Genomic DNA, 22351 nt, shown 5'->3' with positions numbered 1-22351 from the left:
AATTAAACTCAAATAGTTATTTTCATATTTTGTATACATCTCTGAACAAACCCTTACCCTCAGAGACCAAAATTTCAAACCCATTTATCTCTAAGAATCATATTTCCATAGATTTGTTGAATGTGTTGGGTTTATTGCAAATCCATTTATCTCTCAGAATCATTTTTCTGCTCTGGTTGGCCAATCAATTATGATTTTGTTACCTTTGGCTTGAAATTTCTTAAACAATAGATTGGCTGCCAATCAGTACTTTTGTATAACACAAATAGTGCTAGTTTTTGTTTTCTGAGTGTGAGTAAACAGTTAGTCCATTATCTGTTTTTACATCTTCTATAGCCATACATTTTTTCCGTTTCTAACCAAAAAAAAGAAAAAAAAAGAAAAAGGTTATTGATAGAAATCTTATGTTGGAAGAAGTCAAGATGGCTTTTAATTACTCTTAGCTTTCCTCTAGACAAAATGTGTGATGGGAAAAGAATGGCAGATTTTGGAATGTCTTAAGGAAATTTGTAATAAGGTGTTTGCTTTTTGGGTTATGTTGTTACATCTATTTTTTACTGCTTGGGATTTTGAAGATTTTGGAAACCTTTTCCAGTTTGTGTTTGTGGGGAATTCGCTTTTGATTATGCTTTTGGAAAGGAGAGAGATTCAAACATAATTCTGGCACATTAGGGCCTCCCTCCTAGTTGTGTAGAGACAAGTTACGTTATTGTGTCAAAATTATATATATATGTAAATTCTGTTATAATGGGATCGTTCTCAAATGTGCTTTTTTTTACACATTTTCAGGGAACTGTATGGAATTTTGATGCTCGTTCCATGGTCCTAGATAGTTGTAGTAGTAAAAACAGATAACAAGTACATCTCAATCCTGTAATCCTGGGATTGACTTTGGCGAGTCTTTGCTTTCTTGGGCAGGTTCGCCACAACTAGCGAACAGTCTAGAAATCTCATACATGTTGGTAGTATGGTGCCTGGTGTTCCTTGAGTTGTGAAACAAAATCTCGAAGTCTGATGTTGCACCTTTTTGTGCTGGTGCTGTTGGATTTGCTATCTTCTCGTTACTGCTTTCTGTTATAATGTTTTCTTATTGGGTTCTATTTCTACATTCTGATGAGGAGTTCGAGTTCCTTAAAGTTCACCAACATTATATCTGATGTGTACGAAGCAATGATTATTGCTTAGCACCTCTGCTTCTTCATTGTCCTGTTGATTCATATCTAGAATTTAAAGCAAACATTAGAACTTCTAATAAATTCTATTTTGGCTGTTGATAGAGAGTTGTCTTAGAGATATTTGTGGGCATTGAATATTGAAGTATGTAATGCTGGTTAGCAAATTGCTTCAGTTTTGTTGCAGCTCTTTGGCTGATCTAGACAACCTCTTTCCATTCTAGCTGCACCATTTATGTTGATTATATAAATTCATGACCAGTTATTAATCTCAATTTTTTTTTTCTTCAGTTAAGGCATTGTTCTTCTTTATTTCCTTGGGAAGCAGTTTAGTATTAACCTTGGATTCAGTTTTGCATTGTGTTTTCTCACTTTCTGTATAAGTTCTGGGGAGTAATTTTGTTGGGCCTTCATGCCGTTGATCCTGGTTAATTAGGTTTTAATTCTTTTTATCGGAATTCTGTAATCCTGTGGACTACTTTTTGGAATATCAACTTCATGTGGTGGAGTCCTGATAAGAGGTGGTAGAAGGTCCATAAACAAATGTGACTTTCAAACATCTTTTTTTTCTTCTGAGAATAGATTGATGGCTGAAAGGTAATAGGACAAGAATGGTGTGAATTGCCGGGTATGATAAATTATGTGATTGTGGTTGCCTGATGTAGTTTAATTCTTCTTTTGAAGCTGCAATTGTGGCATTTGAAAATGCCTTTAATATTCGTTTTTCTCTCTTCTGTGGAGATTGCGAATCATTCCTTCAAAAACAGCTCTCAGATGCAAGGAGGATTGTCTAAGGTTGGTCTTATTGTAAAGGACATCCCTTCGATTAGCCAAGTATTTCAATTCTTTCTGCTGTAAAATGTTCAATATTCTCTATTACTGTTTCCAATTTTTTTGAGGAAGGGTAGTATATAGGCAAAGTTACCTGTGTGGTGCATTTTCTTCATTCATGGCATATGATTCAGGCAATGTTTTGGCGCTTTCTTCACACCTCCATCTCTCTGTGTGGTTTAGGCAATTAGGTTCAAGTGGTTACTGGTTACTAATATGATATCAGAGCCAAGGTTATGTATTTGAACCACACGTTATCCTTGTCTCTATTAATTTTCTGGTGTTCATCCGTGTTTCTTCCTAATGACATTCCATGTAAGGCTTCCGTTAAGACTTGTTGCATTTTCATGAGCATTAGTTTAATAACTACTGCTAATTGATTATAATGCAATTGTTTTGGCCAGGTTTTGTTTTGGTGATTGTTAAATGTAAATTTCAGTATATAAGAATCAAGGTAAACAAGCTTTTCACCACCAGATGAAGTATATAATTTTACTTTCTACTCTAGACATCCTTTTTTGAGAGAACTAAAGCATCTTGTAGTTTGTTACTCCATGCTTAAGAGGGACTAATAATAATACTTTTAAAGCTAAAAATGGCTGGTGATTTTTGGAAAAGAAGCTTTTGAGATAGCAATCTAAAGTGTTTGCATTAACATCCCATCACTGTGGCTCTGACATGCAAACTGTAAATTCGAGCAGCTTCAGTAGTAGTGAGCATTGTTGGGATGCAGAATATGGTTTCAATTTTTCAATGCTGAACTGAGATTATTGAGATATATAGTCATTGATATATAGGTGCAGAGACTGGCAAGGCATGAGAATCACCAGTAAGCAATCCTTCTTCAATTAGCTGCTCTATTGATCTAGCTTCAGAGAAAGCCTCCATGTTTTTTGAGCAGTGCACGCCTTTTACAACATCATCAGAGCTACCCACATTGGTAGGTAATTCCTGTGCAGCAGAATGTATTAATAAGTTAAATGAGGTATAATCTTTTGGGGAAGGAAACATTTGTATATTATTTGTGAAATTACCCCCTTCAATAGACAATATGGATATCTATGCGTAGGGTTGGCAGAAAAGCCCGGGCCGGCCCAGGCCTGCGGGCTTTAAGCCCGGCCCGTGGCTTGAAAGTATGGGTAAGGGCTCATAATTAATAAAGCCCATAACATATGGGCTCAGTCAAGGGCCTAAATGAAAAGCTCGGGCTTTATAATAAATAATATATATATATATTATATTATGGATAAGGGTTTTATATATATATATTTTTTTTAAATGTATAATATATTATAAAATTGAAAAAAAAAATTAAACAAAACAATAAAAAAATCGGGCAAAGGGAAAGGGCAAAGGTTTTGTCACAAAATGTCAAAATTTCTAAATCGGTAAATCTCTATTAGTTTTTTTTTTATATTAGTTGTTAATTTGTTAGTATTTTTATATTTTGTGTTGGCTAATCATGTATTAGAGAATTATATTTAAGTTTTTAGCCTATTGTAGTATTATGTATTGGATAATTATGTTTTGAAAATTTATAGTTTTATTTTTTTAAAAAAATTTGAAAATTCGTAAAAGCCCGGGATCGGCCCAAGGCCCGGCCCGCCCAACTTGGATGGGCTTTGAGAGGGCCTGGACTTATTTAACATTATATGGGCCTGGTCCTAGGCTTGGCAAAGCCCGGCCCAGGCCCTTAAATTGCCAACCCTGTCTATGCAATTTCAAATGATTTTTTAAAATAAAAAGATACGGTGCAATCATTTGGATTTCTCTATTCAGATTGCATGAACTAAAATGATTTTATTCATGATGGGATCATTCTTGAAAGTGTCATACAGATTAGGAATCCCTAACATGTTTAAATTAGGTTTCTTCTTGTTTAAAGTTTGTTATTCATTTTCTTAGTAGTTTAGGACTTTCTTTTCATTTTTTCTTCACGATTTAGGATAATTACAAGTAGTATAAGTAGCCATCTCTTGTAGCCTTTAAAGGTTGATTGGGGTTCAATAATATTTTCAGTTTTCAAAGCTTTGTGTGAGTTTTTGAGTTTAGTAAATTCTTAGCATTCCGTGGAATGAACGAGTTTTAGCCCCTAAGTTCATGGTATTCCTTCGAATTGATGTGAATTTAGATCATTCTTTATTCTGGTATTCTCGAGAAGCAACGAAATATTAGAACATTAAACTTCCGCTGCATTAAGGTGCTTGGTTTTTCTCAATTTGGTAATGCTGGGATTGTCCTTGCAAGTATTTTTGCTTTATATTCTCGAACAGTTTAGAAATCTGATGTTGCTACTATTGTGCTGGTGCTTCTTGAGCTTTTTTGCCCCCCCTCTCTTCTTTGGGCATGTTCTCTGCAAGATCGCAAGTAGTGAACAATCTGGAACTCTGATGCTGCTACTTTTTGGTGCTGGAATATCTGTTAGCTTCTTTTCAGAATATCAAGTTAATACAGAGATATCATGACAAGTGGTAGAAGGTCTGTAGTTCATGAAATTTTTGCTAAAAAGAATTTAGAATCCTTTCGGCTAGGTTGACATTTCTTTCTGAGAATTGATGAGATGCCCGGCTAAAAGGCATTAGCACAAGAAATGTATTATTATGATGGGTATGAAAGTTATGATCGGGGGTTACCCGATGAAGTTTAATCATTTTCGGTAGCCATAGTGACGTGAAAATTCCTTAAAAAACTTTTTTTTTCCTCCTTTGTGGAGACTATCGAAAATTTAAGATTGGAATAAGAGATCATAATTGTTATATGTATCCATTTTTCAGGCATTCATGTTCCACTTGAGAAGTATATCTGTGAATAGCCCGAAAGGAGGATTTCTGGGAATAGCTGTGGGGTCCATTTCCTTCATTAATGGTGTCTATAGATAACACATTCAACGTTTTGGCCCTTTCAATTTCCACCTCCATCTCTGCGTTTGTTTTTATCTATAATCATAATAATGAAAATGTTTGGTGGGGCTTTGATTTTGTTTGGATGTCACCTGACATTGAAATTGTTCCATGTTGTTTAACATATTACAAGCCTGCACCTAAAATCCTTAAGATTCAGCCTAAAGTTGTAACTATTATGCCATCAAAGCCAAGGTCACGTGTTTGATCCCCGTGCCTTGTTCTTGTCTTTATTTTATTTTTTCGGTCTTATCTGCGTTTCATCGGATTCACATTCCATGTAAGGCGTCCGTTAGACTTGTAGCATTTTACAAGTATCTGTCTATTTATTCCAGGCATGCCTTGAGTGAAATCTTGAGCATTAGTTTAACTGCTAATTGATTATAATGCATTTGCTGCTGGACGGGTTTTGTTTTCATATTGTTAAATGTAAATTTTCAGCTGATCAAGAATAGAGAGAAACAAGCTAGACACCACCAGATGAATACTATCTTCTCGACAATTTTTAAAGCTGTTATCTAATCATTGTAAAAGAGAGCTAAAGCATCTTATAGTTTGGCCACATTGTGCTTGAGAAGGACACATAACTATAGAGCTACGAATGGCCGGTGATTTTTTTGGAAAAGAAGCTCCTCTGTAGCTTGCTCTGAGATCTTTGATTAATTTATGTTTTATATTCTGTATGCCTGACCTGAGACCGAAAAACAGTGTTCTGCATGTTTTATGTTTAGTGTCTTTCCTAGATTTGTACATCATGACGATATTAAACCTCCGGGGTGACAAAAGTATCAATCTTTTAGCTTCGGGGAATTGAATTCCTCAAGCAATAGTAGGTCTCCAACTTTTTTGGAGTCTTCCCGAACTAATTCAAACTTCTTTGGGTATCTTTTGAAATAGTTCATTGATGATTTCAGAATCTAAAGTTTTTTGAAAAATGTTCCTGCCATTGTAGCCTTGCAAACTGTAAATTCGAATTTCAGAATCTAAAGTTTTTTGAAAAATGTTCCTGCCATTGTAGCCTTGCAAACTGTAAATTCGAGCAGCTTTAGCCTTCAGGAGTTTTATGCTTTGTTGGGGCGTGGAATATGGTTTCAATAGAGATGTCAATGGGGCGGGTTCAGGATCATGGTCCCCCTCTCCATCCCCAAATTAGAAGCAATTCCTGAACCCACCCCTTACCCGAAAATTTATATTTGGAGATAGTTCGGGGATATTTCCAAAACTTCTCGAATGAAACGAAGATTAAAAGGGGAGGCTCAATCCCCAATTTTTACATATTTTATTTAAAAAAACATAATAATTATACTATAGTCCAAAACTTTAAAAACATGATAATTTTACCATTATTTGCCTTGGTAATAATAAATACCTTTTAATTAATTAATTGGTTAAACACCGAATATATAATTAATAAATCAAGCGAACTTTTTTGAAATAAGAAGGAAAAATTAAAGAAGAAACAAAAAAAAAGGAAATAAAAGAGTAAGTGAAAAAAGACTGAGAAAAGAAAAAGGAAAACAAAGAGAGGAGATTAACTCGAGTCAATATAACAGTGATAATAATACATTAAAAAAAAATGCAAAGGTGAGGTGTGTGAGTATCTCTTTTTGATGAATTTTGCACTTGTAGATCTAAATAAGAATAAGAAGAGGGAAATTTCGATGATCGAAAACAGAAAAAAAAAAAACAAATTCTCATGGTTGGAAAATTCAAAATCACAATTCAAAAATCAAATGAGAAGAGAGAGAGAGAGAGAGCTTTTTGTACTTTTTCATAATTTTTAATTAATTAAAAATGTTTTCGATTCTAGTTTGGGGACTCGACAAAATTACTGCATTTAAACTCAAAATTTTGTTGGGTCTTAAGCCTATTCTTGAAATAAACCCGATTTTATTTTTTATTTTTAGCCTTTTAGAGGACCCATATCTAACCCAAACTTAGAACTCATAGAAAATGTCGTCATCCTTAGATTTCAGTTTTTTAATGCCAAAACATTCAAAACTTGAGATACGCCTTTGTATAAATTGTTGATTTGATGTTGGGGTTGTATGGATTCAGTGAGACCATTGTCGAAGGCAGCTTGTTCTATAATGAGACTCATATTTTTGAGATATATAAGACTCATATTTAATTGAGGTGCTGTAACTTTTAAAGTACAGCTGCTGTGGAAAAAAATTGTAACTATCAAACAAAAATTAATAATATGTAATAAATATAAATTTTAAATAATAATTTTGATAAAATTATTAAAGATATAATATATTTTTCACTATATAAGTAAAAAATCATATCAATATATCTTACAAGTTACAACAGTTAATATTTACCAAATACTTTAGTACTGTACCTTTTAAATTACAGCTGCTCAACCTCAATCCCAAACGCACCCATAATAAGGTTACATCTCAGTGGTGACAACAATGTTAAAGTTAAACTGCATTTGGATTAGGAGAGCTTAGATCAATTGGTTTAACTAACTAGTAGAGAAACTGTAAAGTTTTAGACTGACTTGTTAAGTCCTACCAATAAGAGCATATGCCAACCAATCAAGGAGCTGCTTGAAATTCTCTACCGCTTCACCCCTTTGAAATTTTAACGTGGAGCCGATTTACCATATCTTACAGGTAAAAAGAATAATTGCTTATGTTGTAAAATGAGTTAAAGATACAAAGGTTTTACACTAGTCTACGAAACTACGAATTACACGAAAATTGATTCATTATTCATTATACAACCCAAAATCATTTAATGTTTTATTCAACAGGTGGCCGTTACGACCGTCGACTTCTCTGTACCTGAATGCTCGAGAGTAACTCCGTCAACAAACTTCTTGATTAGCATCTAAATCTACATTGCGTTGATGATGGTTTAACTGGAGTTGGGCAGTAAATATATGGTTTTGCAGAAAGCTGATTGGTGATGAAGCAAATCAAGTTCAGTGGCAACCTGAAGATGAATGATCGAGGAAGCTGATATTTCCAAATACAACTCCTGCCGACTCTGTGGCTTCCAGAGACAAATCCTACTTGTGTTTAGCATACAAGAAAAGACTTCATTTTCCAAAGAGACTAGATCAAATCCCTTATGCATGGGAAACACCAGTCATGGCAACAATTAGCAACAATGTGGACGTGTTTGATCTGTGCAGAGCAACAAAAGATCCTGAGCAAACAATGGAAGATTATCTAAAGGCATAAGTTACAAATTTTGCATATCCAAATGTTCTACAGACTACAGTTAGAAAATCAACCAACCCCATAATATAGCAAGGAGACAAAAAATTACACAGGAGTAAAGATGTGAGAGTTGTTTGGATAAAAAGACAAATGGTCCTAAGAAACTGCTTCAGGATTCTGAGTTCACATCAACAGTTATACTTCCAGCAACGTTTATCTGAAGGGGCAGATAAAAAACTGCTGGCAGAAACATGAGAGATTGTCTGGATAAAAAATAAAATAATTATGAAAAATATGTGTATCTTAGGAGAAGGTGAGGCACTGCAGTTAAACATCACAGCACTGCACAATTGCTCTTATTTCTTAGTTTCACTCTCATGATTTAAGCTCAATTGGTAATATATTTTGTACTTCGATAAAGAAGAAGAATTGATATATACCTTCCAGTTTATACATAATGCGAGAGTAGATAGGTTGGAGAATTCTTTATCCTACAGCTCTGTCCTAGGTGAACATCCCCAAAATTATACCTGCCTCATCTCATGTCAGATATGAGATCTTCCTTTTACTTTAGGAAACAACGGGAGATAAAAAAAGTGATGATAAAGCTCATAACCTGTACTCGCAGTATTCAGGCCATGCGCATCGAGCTTTCCCGTAATCCCAATAACAGTCCTCATCCCTTAGAGGTCCGCGCTTAGCTGTTAAACTAATTATCAGTAAACAAACTAAAGGTAATGTCCAAGAACAGAAAGAATATGAAGCAAGATTCACCTTTCGTAACAAATTTTAACGTTGCATCAGGACGAGTATCATGCCACATCTGGAGCCACACTTCCCGCATTAGAACTGGGGATCTAACAATGTTCCTGTGATTTGCTACAGAAAGATAGTGTCAATTTGATGAATGAAAGTTGAAGCTGATACTCTGATAAGAAATCAAATCTTTTTCTTATTCCAATAGAAATAATCAATCACTTTTTCTAATATGAAGCCAACGGATGTGATGCAGCCAGTAATCTTTCAAAGAACAATAAATTTGCAACTTCCATAGCAATCAGTAACCCATCTGCATAACATGAAATATTGAATCAAAGATGAATTCTTCAAGCTATTCTTTCATCCTTTCGGTTTCCTCTTATTCCAATCCAAATAAACCAGTATAAATACAAGTTCCAGTTTCCAAAAGTAAATTAACAACGAAGAAATTTCCCTAGCTATTTAAAACTCATAGACCATAGTTAGACATCTTGTAGAAGTAAATAGAACACTAAAAATCATCCCAAATCTGTGAGAGCCATGCTTTTAGATGGATTTAGTGGCCCTTCATGATTGACTACATCCTGTTGTCTCCAATGAGACTAGCCATAAGAATGTAGTGTGGCATGATTTGTAGTTCTAAGTTCTGGTGAAAAATAAAGCATCAGTTTCTGAGCACTTCAGGGACATGTTATCTACCTTTATCAAGCTCCCAAACAGCTGTCTTCCTTCCTGGGATACTTTCAGAATCTTCATAATAGGTTATGTACTTGACCCTTGGTGACCTTGTCATGTTGGGAACAATGTCTGCTTCATCTTGATGTTCTACATTCAATTCAACTTGTATGTCAGATCCATCGTGCTCAGACTGCAATTCCCAGAAGAAATGAATAAAACTCATAAAGATAAGTTTTCTGGTACACAACAATGTTTCACTTTTCTATCAAAGCATGTTTCACTTTTCTATCACAAAGAGAGAAAGAGAGCACTAAGCACGGAAGTGCACTGATACACACACACACAATTTATTTGATGCATTGAGTAGAAATACCTGAGGAGCCCTTGTTATGTTCACCTTGGGCCCAAGCCAGTTTTTGCACCAAGAGAGAGAATGGTATGGTACCTATAACAGAGACACTGTATTTGCTGAAGCTAAATGGAATATATGCAGTTTGGAAAAGCTAATCATAAGACATATGCCCGAAATCTAGATGTGTTTTACTATGGAATGCACAATCACAGATAAAATGTCTTGAGCTCACCGTCTCATCCCCACTGGTTGGTCCTGGATTTCCTTCAACCAAATTACCTGACCTGCCAAAACAGTACAAAGATATATGTGTAACAGCTTACAAAGATTATTACAACTAGTATCCAGGCAACCTTATGCTCAATATACAATCAATAAGTATAACAACTACTGTCTAGATTACACCTAGAAATGTGTCAGTCACATATACATGTCAGTCTCCAATTTGAGTTGAAAAGGAGATTTATGATAGAATAATTTGTGTAATATTGCCACTTTAATGCCGAGGGATGCTTCTACACATTCTTGAACACTATGTCTGTTTCTATGCTGTTTAATTTGATTCAATCCAGTTGGGAAGGGACACTTACCTTGAGAAGAGAGATCCTTCAATTTCGTAAATGACATCTGTTATGATCCAATTATCAGGGTAAGGCTTGCCACTAGGTGCAAAATAGTATCCCACCTGGCTTTGCCACAGTCAAGATGACAGAACTTTATTCACCACAAGGTTATGAGCTAAAAACAGAAAGGGCGCTAATAAACTTCCCAAGAAAATACCAACAATATAATAAATAACAGAGCAACTAGTAAAACTGCAATCAAGACCAATCCAACAAGCAGATCTATTCAGACAATAGAATCTTACCTCAGTCTTTGAGTCTATTCCATAGATGCAAAATATATTTTTTATAGGTGGTCTGTCCCAGGGTGTGAGAGGATTCAGAACAGGATCACCATGATATGACCTGAAAAATAAAGCATTGAGATCACAGGCATGTTGAAAAGCACAAATAACGAAATAACAACACCATTTGTGTTTAATATTTAGCCCCAGAAAAAATTAACAGAAACTTCCAATATAGAGTTAAATCAACAAACAATTTTTAATGTGTTTGTTTCTTTTTTATCCCCTTTGGATGGCATTCATGTAGACATTCTTTAGTAAAACAACCACATCGATGCTGTAAAAAGCTTATATTTGACAACTGCCTGCCTAATCACCCCCATAGATCGATCAACTTAGCAAGACAAATGCGACTCAGAGACCTTGAGAATAATCTTCTTATACAAGTGTGTCTTATGTTGCAGAGAATACATCCAACTTTACTGAACAGCATCTATCACAGATACCACATAAAAGCATATTCATCCCGAAAACATTCTGGGGACAGGACTCCAAGGGGCTTTGATAATGAATATCATCCCCTTCAGAAACTTCCAAAGCCACATTGATTTTTTCTCCTTAACATAGGCATGTGTTAGAAAATGATTGAGATGGCAATAAATGCAAGTGCCAATCACTGTATGGATGCTTGGCATCTGACATAACAACCTTAGAGAAGTAAAAGTAATGTTAAAAATAAGATGAAATTGTGTTGCTTTAGAAAAAACAGATAAAAACTTGAAGTTACTTCGACGGAATGTGGATTCTAACACTACAAGGACAATCTAGGGGAAGTTCTTATATTTGAAATTCCACATTACACATTATATACAAAGAGCTTCATTGACTATAACTGAGACAATACCCACTTCTCTAATAGGTGAAGAAGCCTCTTGCTTTCTGGATCATAATCCTCGATTGCCTTGAAAAAGGTTCCGTCTGATATTTCACGAGCAGAGAAGGATAACTGAGTAGGAAGTCCACATTCTATGCTGGAAAAGTTGTTATGAGCTACTTCTGAGACTGATGGATAAGCCTCAAGTCCTGCCATTTTAAGATGTGAATAAAGCGGATAAGCTGAATGATAAATTGTCTCAAAAGATTACATGAGAGTCTAGAGTCCTACCACGTATCGAAGGAATTTCGATATTGATTAAATTTGTTGGCCATCCAGAATAGTTTGACCGAAATTCTTGTTCATCACACTGATGTATGTGATGATCCTTCCTTGTACCCCCGGAAAAATGCTTCCAGTACTTGTTATCAGCTCTACAATATTTTGAAAATGGCATCATCCATAATGACGAACCAAAAGAACTGAACATCGATCGAGCTGTTCCCTGATAGCTTGCAAAATTAATATTACACACATGTTAACAAACTACCAAATCCAATAGTACAAGGCAACAATAATACACATCCTGTAGCTCTGGAAAAAATAATGAATGCCAAAAAAAGTCAAAATCAACAGTAAAATCTCAATAAATTAATAGTCTCGGGACCATAGAAAATCTATTTGTTAAACAAATATTAATTAATCAATTATTAATTTATGAAGATATTCCTTATTTTAGAAAATATGATCATGTTTATAGTATTGATTTACCTTGCATAATTTCTTGTTGAATAATTTCTTGTTGCAAAATGACAATACCAACTGGAATTATGCATTACAAAAGAAGTTAGAGGTAAGATTTAAGTCGAAGTCAATTTTAAGAAGCAAACAACATTGCGAACATATTTTACAATAGCCACATGGACATATCATGTGGATTTAGTTTAGTAATTATTAATTTATATAGAAAGTGGGTCCTATAGAAAATAGAAATTTTCAAAAAATTTATTATTCTAAATTTATCGAATTGCTAACTTATAATGTTGGCCTCAAGTCGGGACCAGCAAACACTATAATTTAATCGAGATTATCAAATTATCGAGTACGAATTTACCGAGGTTTATTGTATATTACATACATGTAAATTACCTAGGTTAATTCAAATTCCAATACAAGTTTGATATTTCACAGAACGGAGGGTCATCTAAACATGCAGATGAGTAAGTAGCTTTTTTGAGGTTCTAGCATCGCACCAGATCATGCAAACTGTGATTTAGAGTACAAAGATATTGCAGCCACTCAGTCAACAAGAGACATTTAGAAAATTCCACTGCACCACATGGCCAGCCATGCAAGTTATATTACCATGCAACAACAATAAACTGATTCTTATGTTGGTGCACCTTAAACTAGAGATTGGAGTAGCTTAAATTTGAAATGTATAATGCAGTTAGGAATGGCAACCAAGAAGAAAAGGTGTGAAAGTAGAAGTTAATTACTCAAATAAAAGCAAGATGCAATTACATGTTACAAAAGTTTAAAAAACTATATGGTTAACAGTGATACTTGGCAAAGAGAAGTAGAAGAAAAGGAACAAAATAGAGATGTAAAAAGAAAAAGAATACCTCAGAAACTGGGAGGCCAAATGTTTCACCAGAAAGTGTTGCTTTGACTGTTTGAGTTGCACCAAGAAAAGGAGATCCTGCCCCCACACCCCCCCAAAAAAAAGAGCCAAATAATGAGCATCTACGATCATCGAAATGACTCTGCCCAGTAGGAAATAGTTTAGATGCAAACTGATCTTACCTACAGCGAAATAGGCATGAATGTGTTCATCCAGCCATTTGATATATTGTTTTGGGGGAATTTCTAACTTTAGCCACTCCAGAAAGTAACGAAACACATTATTACCCAATGAATGAGCAAGAACTAATGAGGGGCCACCACGAAGTTTAAGGGCAGTTTCAAATGTCAACCTGCAAGAATATTTTCCAATCAATCACTGAGTTAACTCCTTTCTCAAAATAATAATTTATGAACAGATGATTGACATAGCTACACATTTTAGTAATCACTAATTTTATCATCAATGAGATGTCCTAAAAGTTTTTACTTAAGGATTTCTATCCAAGTGGATGCATGCAGCTAGTGTTTTTGAGTACTAGAGATGGAACGACAAATAACCAGCTGATACCAGAAGTGAAACATAAAGAACTTCCATATTTCGATTTGGATTATACTATTATAATATGTGCTACACTTTCTAAGAACACATTATTATATTGGTATTTCAATTTTCCAATCATTAACACTTATACATACAGAAATAACTTCAACTTTTTATGCCAACTATGCACTGCCATAATTACAAATAAATCAAATCTCAAGTCCAGAATTACACGACATAGAATCCATTTACTTTTAATTTATCGAAACTGATTTACGGTTTGATTAATTTATATGAATCTAAGAGAAGTGGCTAAAACATATATTGAGGTAAATAAAAATCTTAAAAAGAAATATTTGCTAAACAAACAAGCAACTACTTTATTCACAAAGTTATCAGTTGATTACATCAAAATCCCGTCCATTTCAACTATTTTTTATAATTAATTTCATAGGTTTCATACTTTAGGGGATTAATGAGGTAAGCTGTAGCTAATAGGCAGATAGATATCCAATAAGTGAATGATGGTAAGTAGCTATAGCACACGTAAAGATATTTATGAAGGAAAATACAAACTTTAGTTTGTGAAAATAAAGGTCTCTCTCCTCGAGCTTTGACGGTGACAATCTCCAATCATATGGAGCGGCAATGATTGAATTAGCCTCTATACCAAACTCAATGCACCACTTAACCCATTCTTTCCACACTGATGACAGTGGACCTGAACCATAAGGCAAGGTTTTATTCAAGCGCAACAGAACACCAAAAGAAAACAGAAATAAAAGAAGCATTATGTAAAAAAGAAGATCAATCTGAAAAGAAGCAAGACAAGACGGGAAATACAAGATTTACCTGTTATATAACCTGGATCAAGTTCTGTAATTGCAGAAAGACCACTATCAGGTCGAGACTTGCATTCGGGATTATCTGTTTGATTGTAAGGATCTAGTGTCATGCACTTAAGCCAACAGTTCACAGCAGAAAGAAGCTGCATTAACAATTAAACATGGATACAAAACCTTCAGAACATGATCAACTTTTTTAGCAATACAATATTAGAAGTGTGTGTGAACAGAGTACTTTAAATGAAAGCGCTTTCAGTAGAAGCTCGTAAAGCCATTTTTGAAAAGCACTCGTCAATTTGTCAGGATAAATCAAGTCGTTTTTTTTTTGTTTTTTTTTATCCGAAAAGGACTTCCTAAAAGAGTACCTACAAGATATTGTTTTTCAAAATGCATTCCAAGCGTTTCTTTTATTTGAAAAGTATCGACGGAAAAGCGATTAGTTACTTTGAAAGCACTTTTGGTAAAAAGAAAAAAGAAAAAGAAAACTTGTTTGGCTTAGCCAAAGTCGAGAGGATTCGAATTCTCCGTACATCTAACATGCTTCGAATAAATATACAAACATAACAAGAAATGAACAATTTAAATCAGTGAATAATACAATCACGTGATCCGCACAATTAAAATTGTAATTGCAATTAAAGTGTGTAATGCGAGAAGCTTTACTTTGGTAGTGTCGAGCCAGACGAGGTCGAGAGGGTTGAAATCGAGAGGAGAGTACGGACAGTCGAGGATTGACCATGCTCTCAGCTGAGTCGACGCAAAGCCTGGAATTATGATTCCGGACAACTTGGGGTAGTCCCCGGTGAACTCGCCGCCTTTCGCGGAGGCATCGCGCAGGACTCCAAGCAGAACGACGAGGAGGAGGACGAGCACGACAGCGAAACGACGTGTCGGTACCATCATTTGCATTGTTCAGAGAGAGGGTCAGCGTCGTCGCTCCTTGTATTGCAATGACGGTCCAGTCGTTGGGAGTTGGCATTTCCATGATATAGGGGAAAATCTTTTTATTTCCTATAGTGGCCTTTGCCCTTCGTTAGTCAACATCGTGCCGCTGCTGAGATAAAGATCTATAGACGATGCCGTATAGGTAATAGCACTTCATCTGGTCTTAGACCTGCGGCATTTATTTTCAAATTTATTAAAATATTATAATAATTACTTCTTCTCATTTTTTCTAACTTATTACTTACGTGCCACGTTATTCATACATAGTTTCTAGCCTCATCGCAATCGCACATTCACAGTCACCTTTGGCTAAGCTTAAACTACAAATTTAAATGGTAGAATTTGATGAATATTGCACAATTTGCATGATAAATTTGTCTCATCTAAGACAAGAACAACTTTATTGTTTCATGTGAAATTCATGACTCTTATTGAATTTAAATTTGGCACTCCTTGTCCTGCTGCTAAATATCGGATATTTTTTTTTATGATAATTATGGTTTAACTATTCTATTTCATTTTAAGTCAAGATTGATGGCTTTTTTTAAGTCAAGTTTATTCTTTCTTTTTTGGTCCAACCGTATGTCCTATATATATATATACACAAATAGACATAGAGAATTGATGATTTTTTAAAATCTATTTTTTGGCACTTTTCAAGTTTAGATATTTAAGTTGTGTCATGGTAATCATGATTTACTTTTTTTTTTTTTTTTTTTTTTCTATTGTTAAGATGGACAGCTTTCCTTGAGCCAAAATTTGGCCCTTCATGTGTTAACTGCTTCACAGCTCATATAACCTCAGCAGGATTTTGACAAACTTTTTTATGTGATGTTGACAAACACTTCCAATGAGTCAATTCAAAAAGTCTTGCATGCATGGAGTAATATTAATCCATAATTAATATTTTCAGTTAAGATTTATTTATTTTTTAAATTACTGATATGTATTGTACATATATTGTATAATCAAAGGTCTAGTAATATTTATAATTGTATATGCAAATTCTATTGAGACCAACTACATATGTTTTATGATAATACAGATCACATATTTAACCTCAAAAAACTGCATATATTATTGAAGATATATTTACTTTACCCAAAAAAATAATATTAACTTTCACCCAAAACTTTATTTTGGGAAAGACGCATGAATTGCTTATAAGAGAACTCGAACCTGCGTTTGAAAAATTAATTTCAAATGATAATTTCATCAAATACAAATTAAATAATTTAATGTGAAAATAAGCCGATCGAAAACCTAAGCCGTGATCCAGTTTTAATTGGTCAACAAACGACACCGTTCCATCAAAATGGCCAATGGCGCCAATCGCCCAACTGCAGAAGTAACTGAAAATGAAGAACAAAACGACAAGAAGACGAGAACAAAACGACGAGAAGACGAGCAATTTAAACAACTTGAACGAAGAAACCGAAGCAGCAATGCCACAAAACGACGACAGACTGCTCCAAACGGCACCTTTTCTTTCAATGATGCAGCCGGCTCACGTCTCGTCCTCCCCTGAAGCTCTCAATCAGTCGCAATGGAAAAGCCTTCCACGTCATCAAGGTTCCGGTTCAGAGACCACCAGAATTTGGAAAACTCACCGCTCTCCAATGCAAGCTCCGAAATTTCGTCCGCTTCCTGTGACCCGGCCGACGAGACAGAGCTCCAATCCATGGCTGCCAAGGTAATTTTCTTTCCTTTTAAGTAAATATAAGTAGGTTGATTCCGATTGGTTGGTGCAGTTACTGTAATTTGCTGTTGATCGTAGGGGATTAATCATCTTTGCTCCGAACTTCTTGAATTAAAGGCAGAATCAGATGAAGATTTTCACAGGAATATTTTTCACAACTATGCAGCCTTTATTAGGTAATTTCTGCTGAATATTCTCTGCAGAGTAACTGTTTTCTATGAATTTGCATTCACATTATCGTGTGTGCAGAGTATTTGAGGAAGTAGAAGGCATGAAAAAGCAACTAACGCAACTGAAAAGCCAAGTTGCTTTCCAAAGAAGACTTGTAAAAGACTTGGTAAATGTTTATTTAAAGGCTTTATCAAAAGAGTCAATTGAATTGGTCGTTCAGGAATCTGTAACTGCTGAGCCATCTACTCCGAGTGAAATGGAGGCTCACATCAGTAATGTATCCGAAACCCTGGACATTATCCTGGCTGAGAACAGGATTGACGAAGCGATAACCATTTTAGAACTGGAGAGGGAAAATGTCCAACGATTACAATATGATGGTGATTCTCCATCAGATGTTTTAGCGCGATATGAATGTGCGATTTCTGAAAGAAAGGCCATGGTCATGTTGCAGTTAACACTAGTGGCTGAGAACCCACGAGTATCTGCAGCAGAACTTCAAAAGACACTAGTGCAATTTTGCAGATTGGGTGACAGCCATCTTGCTACTCAGTTACTGCTTAAGTACTACCATTCACGTATTGCAACTGGGATACATAGTATTGAGTCTTCAAAATCTTTCTCACATGGGGTTTATATTAGGGAACTAGTAAAATTTGTGTTTTCAATGATTTCTCAAGCTGCAAGGAGCTTTGTAATGTTATATGGAGAAACTTCACCTTCTGCTTCGGAATTTATTCGGTGGGCCTGTGAAGAAATTGAAGTCTTTGTTTCTAATTTTAACAAGTATGTTAAGCACATCTCTGAATTAAGTGGTGGATTGTCCACAGCTGTACAAGCTGTGCAGTGTGCGATGTCCTTTTGCACCTTGTTAGAAACTCAGAAGTTAGAATTGCGGCCATTTTTTATCAAGCAGATTCGACCTTGCATGGAAGAAGTTCTACAGATACATATAGAGCATTTTAAGAATGTGATTACCATATTTTCAGCAACTGATGCCTGGGTTCTGGGTAGATATCTTGTTTCAGGAATTGTGAATGAAGCGAGGTCTTCTATGGTTTTTGGGCAACAACCAGAATATTGCCTGCTCACAAACAGTGGCCGGAAGTTTATAACGTTGTTCCAGGTAACAGTAAGATCAAAACCACTTAATAATCTTAAGTACAATTACAATTGAAGAATTTTGAACCACCTTGTTGGTATGTGCATTGTTACCTCAAATCTTCATGTGCTTTTTGACTTTAAGCCCATGGAAGTCATGAATTTATTCAGAGAAAAAGGAAGGAAGATAAAATTCATGACCTTGAATCTTGTTTCACTGGACTGCAGTAGCAATTATTTGCTGCTCGATAACTTTCAGCATATGAAGAGACTGCCATAACTTTTACAGTTTACAGCATACCAAAGCCATCACTGTTTTTCCATGGAAATGTTAGGGTATCAAGTAAGCTACTAGACAGTTATGATGAGGTGTCATATGAAGCACAATTACATTAATTTTCTTTGATATATCCCAAACAGGTTGCAATTAGAAGTGAATTTAGTCAGGCCAATCAATTGAAATTACATATCCATAGCTGATCTCCTTTCTCGGTGTAATGATAGCTTATTATTATCAGGAATTGAATTTACGAACCCAGAACCAGTTGAGCAATTTCTGTGTTTTGTATCTGAAGTATTGTAATGTCTGTTATATGCAATTTAAGATATAACTCACTTTTTCTTATATCCTGTCTTCTTTTCAGGCTATCACTGCAGAAATTACCCATTTAGTTTCCCTTCAAATGGAAGGTTCTATTCTTGGAGGACTCATGGATCTTTTCGAGGAATATGTTGTCATCCTTGAAAGAGCCATCAACAGTCAAACAAATGTGACAGACAAAGGAGGTTCAAGAATAAATTCGGCAGAATCACTGCCACAACAAATCTCTATTCTGGCTAATCTATCTACACTAGAGCATTTCTTCTTTGGATCTTTTAGAGGGATCTTTAGAGACATCAATCAATCAGACAGCTTTCAACAGGGAGAATTTAATAGTTGTATGCTGTTCATCCAAGAGGTTAATGATAGGCTAAGAGCTCATTTCTGCCAGCAACTGATAAACCGAATGATGTCTTGCAAAGCTGGCTCTGAGCATAGACCAGAAGCATGCATAGTTAATGTGGGTGATCATAACAGACTGTGTGATGTGATGCCCTCTGCTGCATTTCAGGTATGATTCTCTTCTTCTATAGATGAGCACAAAGACCTTGCTTTCTTTAGTATATTACTGCACCAAAGCTCTTTACTACAAACCAAAAAATAAAGAAGGAAAATATGGAAAAGAAGACCTAAAGGCTATTTCATTAACCAGTAGAAAGAATGAAGATACAGATTGACATTTAGTTGATCAGACACATTCATTCTGACATGCAATAATCAGGTTCTATTCTTGGAACTGAGGACAGTAAACAAACTTGCTGAGGAAAATGTTTTTGAACTGGACTGGTTGATGGAGCTACTGAGGGAGGTGGTGCAGACATTATTTCTTTGGATTTCGAATAACAAAGAGATGTGGGCACTTACTGAAGAGGATTTAACCAGACAAAATTCTGATGTTTATGATCAGGTATATGTTTTTATTCTTTTGCTTTGATAATTTCCATCTTTTAGACTTGTATCTGATCTGTTTTGTGTTGTTCATTGTCATATTTACATGTGCTATCTCATCCACAACTGACTTTCTTTGGCATGTTTATCAGCTGACCTGCCATTGTATGGTTGTATATGGATGCTTGTGGAGATTTTAAATGTCCTTTGACTGATTCTACCATGTGAAATAAGTTATCTTTTCCCCTCTAACAGATCATCTAGAACATACTTCTCATTTTTCCCTTCTTAGTCAAAACTTAATCCTCGACTTGCCGTGTGCATATAGCATCTCTACGATGGTTGTTGAGGTGGGACTGTTATTTAAAATGAAGAATCGATCATAGAAAATAAAAACATGTCTAAGATTTTGAAGTCCGACACCAATTCCTTTCTCATCTTGCTACTTCAACTACCATCCCTTGGCATAATCTCATATTGGAAGCAATCCTGTACCTTCAGATGCTAAAATTTCATAGATCCTTTCCCCAAAATCAATCAGTTGGAGCATATGAATTCTATTTGGCATTTTACTTCGCGGTTTATAATGTACAGGTTATCTGATGTTAGATCAGGTGCTGAACTTGTTCTGTTATGCTTATTGTTACAGAAACTGTTTGTCTTGGACATACATTTTCTTGTTGAGATTGCAAGGAATGGAGGATACTTCTCCGACAACCCTGCAATTCTTGCGACTTTGAAGAATTCAGCCTTTCTTTCAGCTGGACTGGATCCAAAGAGGTAATTCTTTAAGCTCCTTTCTTCAGTGATTGGTTCTCTTGTCGTTGTGTGCTCATGTATCAATTAAGTAAACCAAACTTTATTTGGTTGATATTTTTCTCTTTCTTTGCCTCCTTGTACAATCATTTCAATAGTGAACTTTTATCCAAGTTCATGTTTACTTTTCAATTGATTAGTCTCAATGTATATGATGCCAAGAACCCTTTTTGTTTTTTTTCCCTTGTTTAGGTATGTTGATGATGAGGAGTGGGCTACGAATGCCGCTACCAAAGCTATTCAGAAGCTAATTGAGATTCAGGAAACGAAGTCGCTTCTACAAGACGAGCTTATTGGTACATGTGAAGAAGAACAACATGAAAGCCAAAATAAGCGTGCAAGTGACTCTTCCCGGGATGACGGTAGAATTTCTTCAGCGGATGAAGTGAGCATAGATGAATCAGAAGCTGCGGTAAATACACAAACAATAACGTTGTATGCAGATTCCAGCTCTGTTGATTGTTTTGCGAGGGAAGGTTTTGAAGAGGAAAAGTGGGCAAGCAGTTAACACATGATGCAACTGAGTTAGTCTAGGGGAAGATGCATAAATGGAGTTGTCAGGGCTTGAAATTACTCACAGAGAAAGATTCCTCTAGACTGCAAAGCCAAGATGGATGGATCATGAAGAGTTGTGACATTGAAGAAAAAGATGCATGATTTTTGCACCATTTTGCTTCAATTTGCGACCAAATTAAAGACACATATTCTTCTATTAAATAAAAATAATGTGGTAGCTATGAGAATGCGACAGTTAACCAATCTAACTGATTTACATGGTTTATATGTTAATTTATTTTTTGCCTTCATGAAAGACAAAAAAAAAAAGATTTTATTATCGTCAATTGCGTCTCTTCTGTTATAGTTGAAATTCAGTGAATTGAATTGTTCGAATAATTTTTTTCAGATACTTTCCTGGTCATAAATTTTGGTCTATTATACTTCAAAATTGTGACAGAATTTATACATTTTTTTTTAGATAAATGGATTTCAAGATTTTTAAAAAGTTCGTTGATCAGTTTTTAAGTCCTATAGGTACACAAAATCTTCTTCAGGCAAAGCGCAACAAATATTGATGAAATATCCAAAATTTTTAATTTTTAATTTAGAAAACCATACCCTAGAACATTGGCAGATAGTCAAAATATTTCACTGATTTTCTAATTATTTGATGATGTCCAAACTCCAAATTATTGGATTTGCTAGTTATTTTCGAGGTACTGTAGTTGGATCATAAGTATTAAGTATAGAGATGGCTAACAGGTCATGTCACCCATCAAAGGAAGGTCCATGCGAGCTCATGCTTTTATAGTGCCGTGCCCATTATGTGTTTCTAGTCATGTCATGTCATATCTTTTTTTTTTTTCTTCACTTAGGCTTGGTCCGACACATGTTCCGTGCCATGTCATGTCTAAGAAAAAAAACACGACAAACTTTTTTTATTATTTTTTTAAGAAGGCAAGCTAAGTTGTTGGCGTACTTTTTCCAATCATATGTACTTTTTTTTAAGTCGATGTACCTTTAGTTAAATT

General features: G+C 35.2%; 2 protein-coding genes across 7 annotated transcripts; one reads left to right on the top strand and one right to left on the bottom strand.

The window, feature by feature from the left end:
• Positions 1-7521: 7521 nt before the first annotated feature.
• Positions 7522-15709, bottom strand: LOC18050288 (phospholipid--sterol O-acyltransferase). 6 transcript variants are annotated; one of them, XM_024188116.1, is made up of 17 exons: positions 15265-15708; positions 14609-14744; positions 14333-14477; positions 13396-13565; positions 13215-13291; positions 12361-12411; positions 11881-12094; positions 11624-11798; positions 10737-10836; positions 10459-10553; positions 10101-10152; positions 9890-9961; positions 9538-9706; positions 8854-8958; positions 8696-8780; positions 8520-8609; positions 7522-8043 (listed from the first exon to the last, which is right to left on the bottom strand). In XM_024188116.1, exons 1-16 carry the CDS (start codon positions 15508-15510, stop codon positions 8528-8530), a joined length of 1974 nt encoding a protein of 657 aa, XP_024043884.1. In that variant the 5' UTR covers positions 15511-15708; the 3' UTR covers positions 7522-8043; positions 8520-8527. The 6 variants fall into 6 exon arrangements, 5 of the variants coding, with proteins under 5 accessions (XP_024043884.1, XP_024043883.1, XP_006443775.1 ...); XM_024188115.1 differs by having other exon boundaries at positions 7522-8065; positions 15265-15707; XM_006443712.2 differs by lacking the exon at positions 12361-12411 and having other exon boundaries at positions 7522-8065; positions 15265-15707.
• Positions 15710-17001: 1292 nt separating this feature from the next.
• On the top strand, positions 17002-21563 carry LOC18050287 (exocyst complex component EXO84B). Its single transcript, XM_006443710.2, has 7 exons — positions 17002-17239; positions 17324-17421; positions 17495-18542; positions 19162-19629; positions 19840-20025; positions 20656-20786; positions 21015-21563. Exons 1-7 carry the CDS (start codon positions 17093-17095, stop codon positions 21328-21330), a joined length of 2394 nt encoding a protein of 797 aa, XP_006443773.1. The 5' UTR covers positions 17002-17092; the 3' UTR covers positions 21331-21563.
• Positions 21564-22351: the final 788 nt, after the last annotated feature.

This window comes from Citrus clementina, unplaced genomic scaffold, assembly GCF_000493195.1.
Source record: "Citrus clementina cultivar Clemenules unplaced genomic scaffold, Citrus_clementina_v1.0 scaffold_3, whole genome shotgun sequence".
In the NCBI taxonomy this organism is placed as follows: domain Eukaryota; kingdom Viridiplantae; phylum Streptophyta; class Magnoliopsida; order Sapindales; family Rutaceae; genus Citrus; species Citrus x clementina.
Note: the sequence above shows the minus strand (reverse complement) of the source record. Positions and strands in the feature narration are given on the sequence as shown.

Coding starts and splice junctions, on each gene's coding strand:
- LOC18050288 (XM_024188116.1), bottom strand. CDS start 15,510: ATGCAAATGATGGTACCGACACGTCGTTTCGCTGTCGTGCTCGTCCTC. Junction 14,478..14,608: donor TGATCCAGGTTATATAACAG/GTAAATCTTGTA, acceptor CTTATGGTTCAG/GTCCACTGTCATCAGTGTGG. Junction 10,554..10,736: donor GAATAGACTCAAAGACTGAG/GTAAGATTCTAT, acceptor TGGCAAAGCCAG/GTGGGATACTATTTTGCACC.
- LOC18050287 (XM_006443710.2), top strand. CDS start 17,093: ATGGAAAAGCCTTCCACGTCATCAAGGTTCCGGTTCAGAGACCACCAG. Junction 17,240..17,323: donor TCCAATCCATGGCTGCCAAG/GTAATTTTCTTT, acceptor TGTTGATCGTAG/GGGATTAATCATCTTTGCTC. Junction 20,787..21,014: donor GCTGGACTGGATCCAAAGAG/GTAATTCTTTAA, acceptor TCCCTTGTTTAG/GTATGTTGATGATGAGGAGT.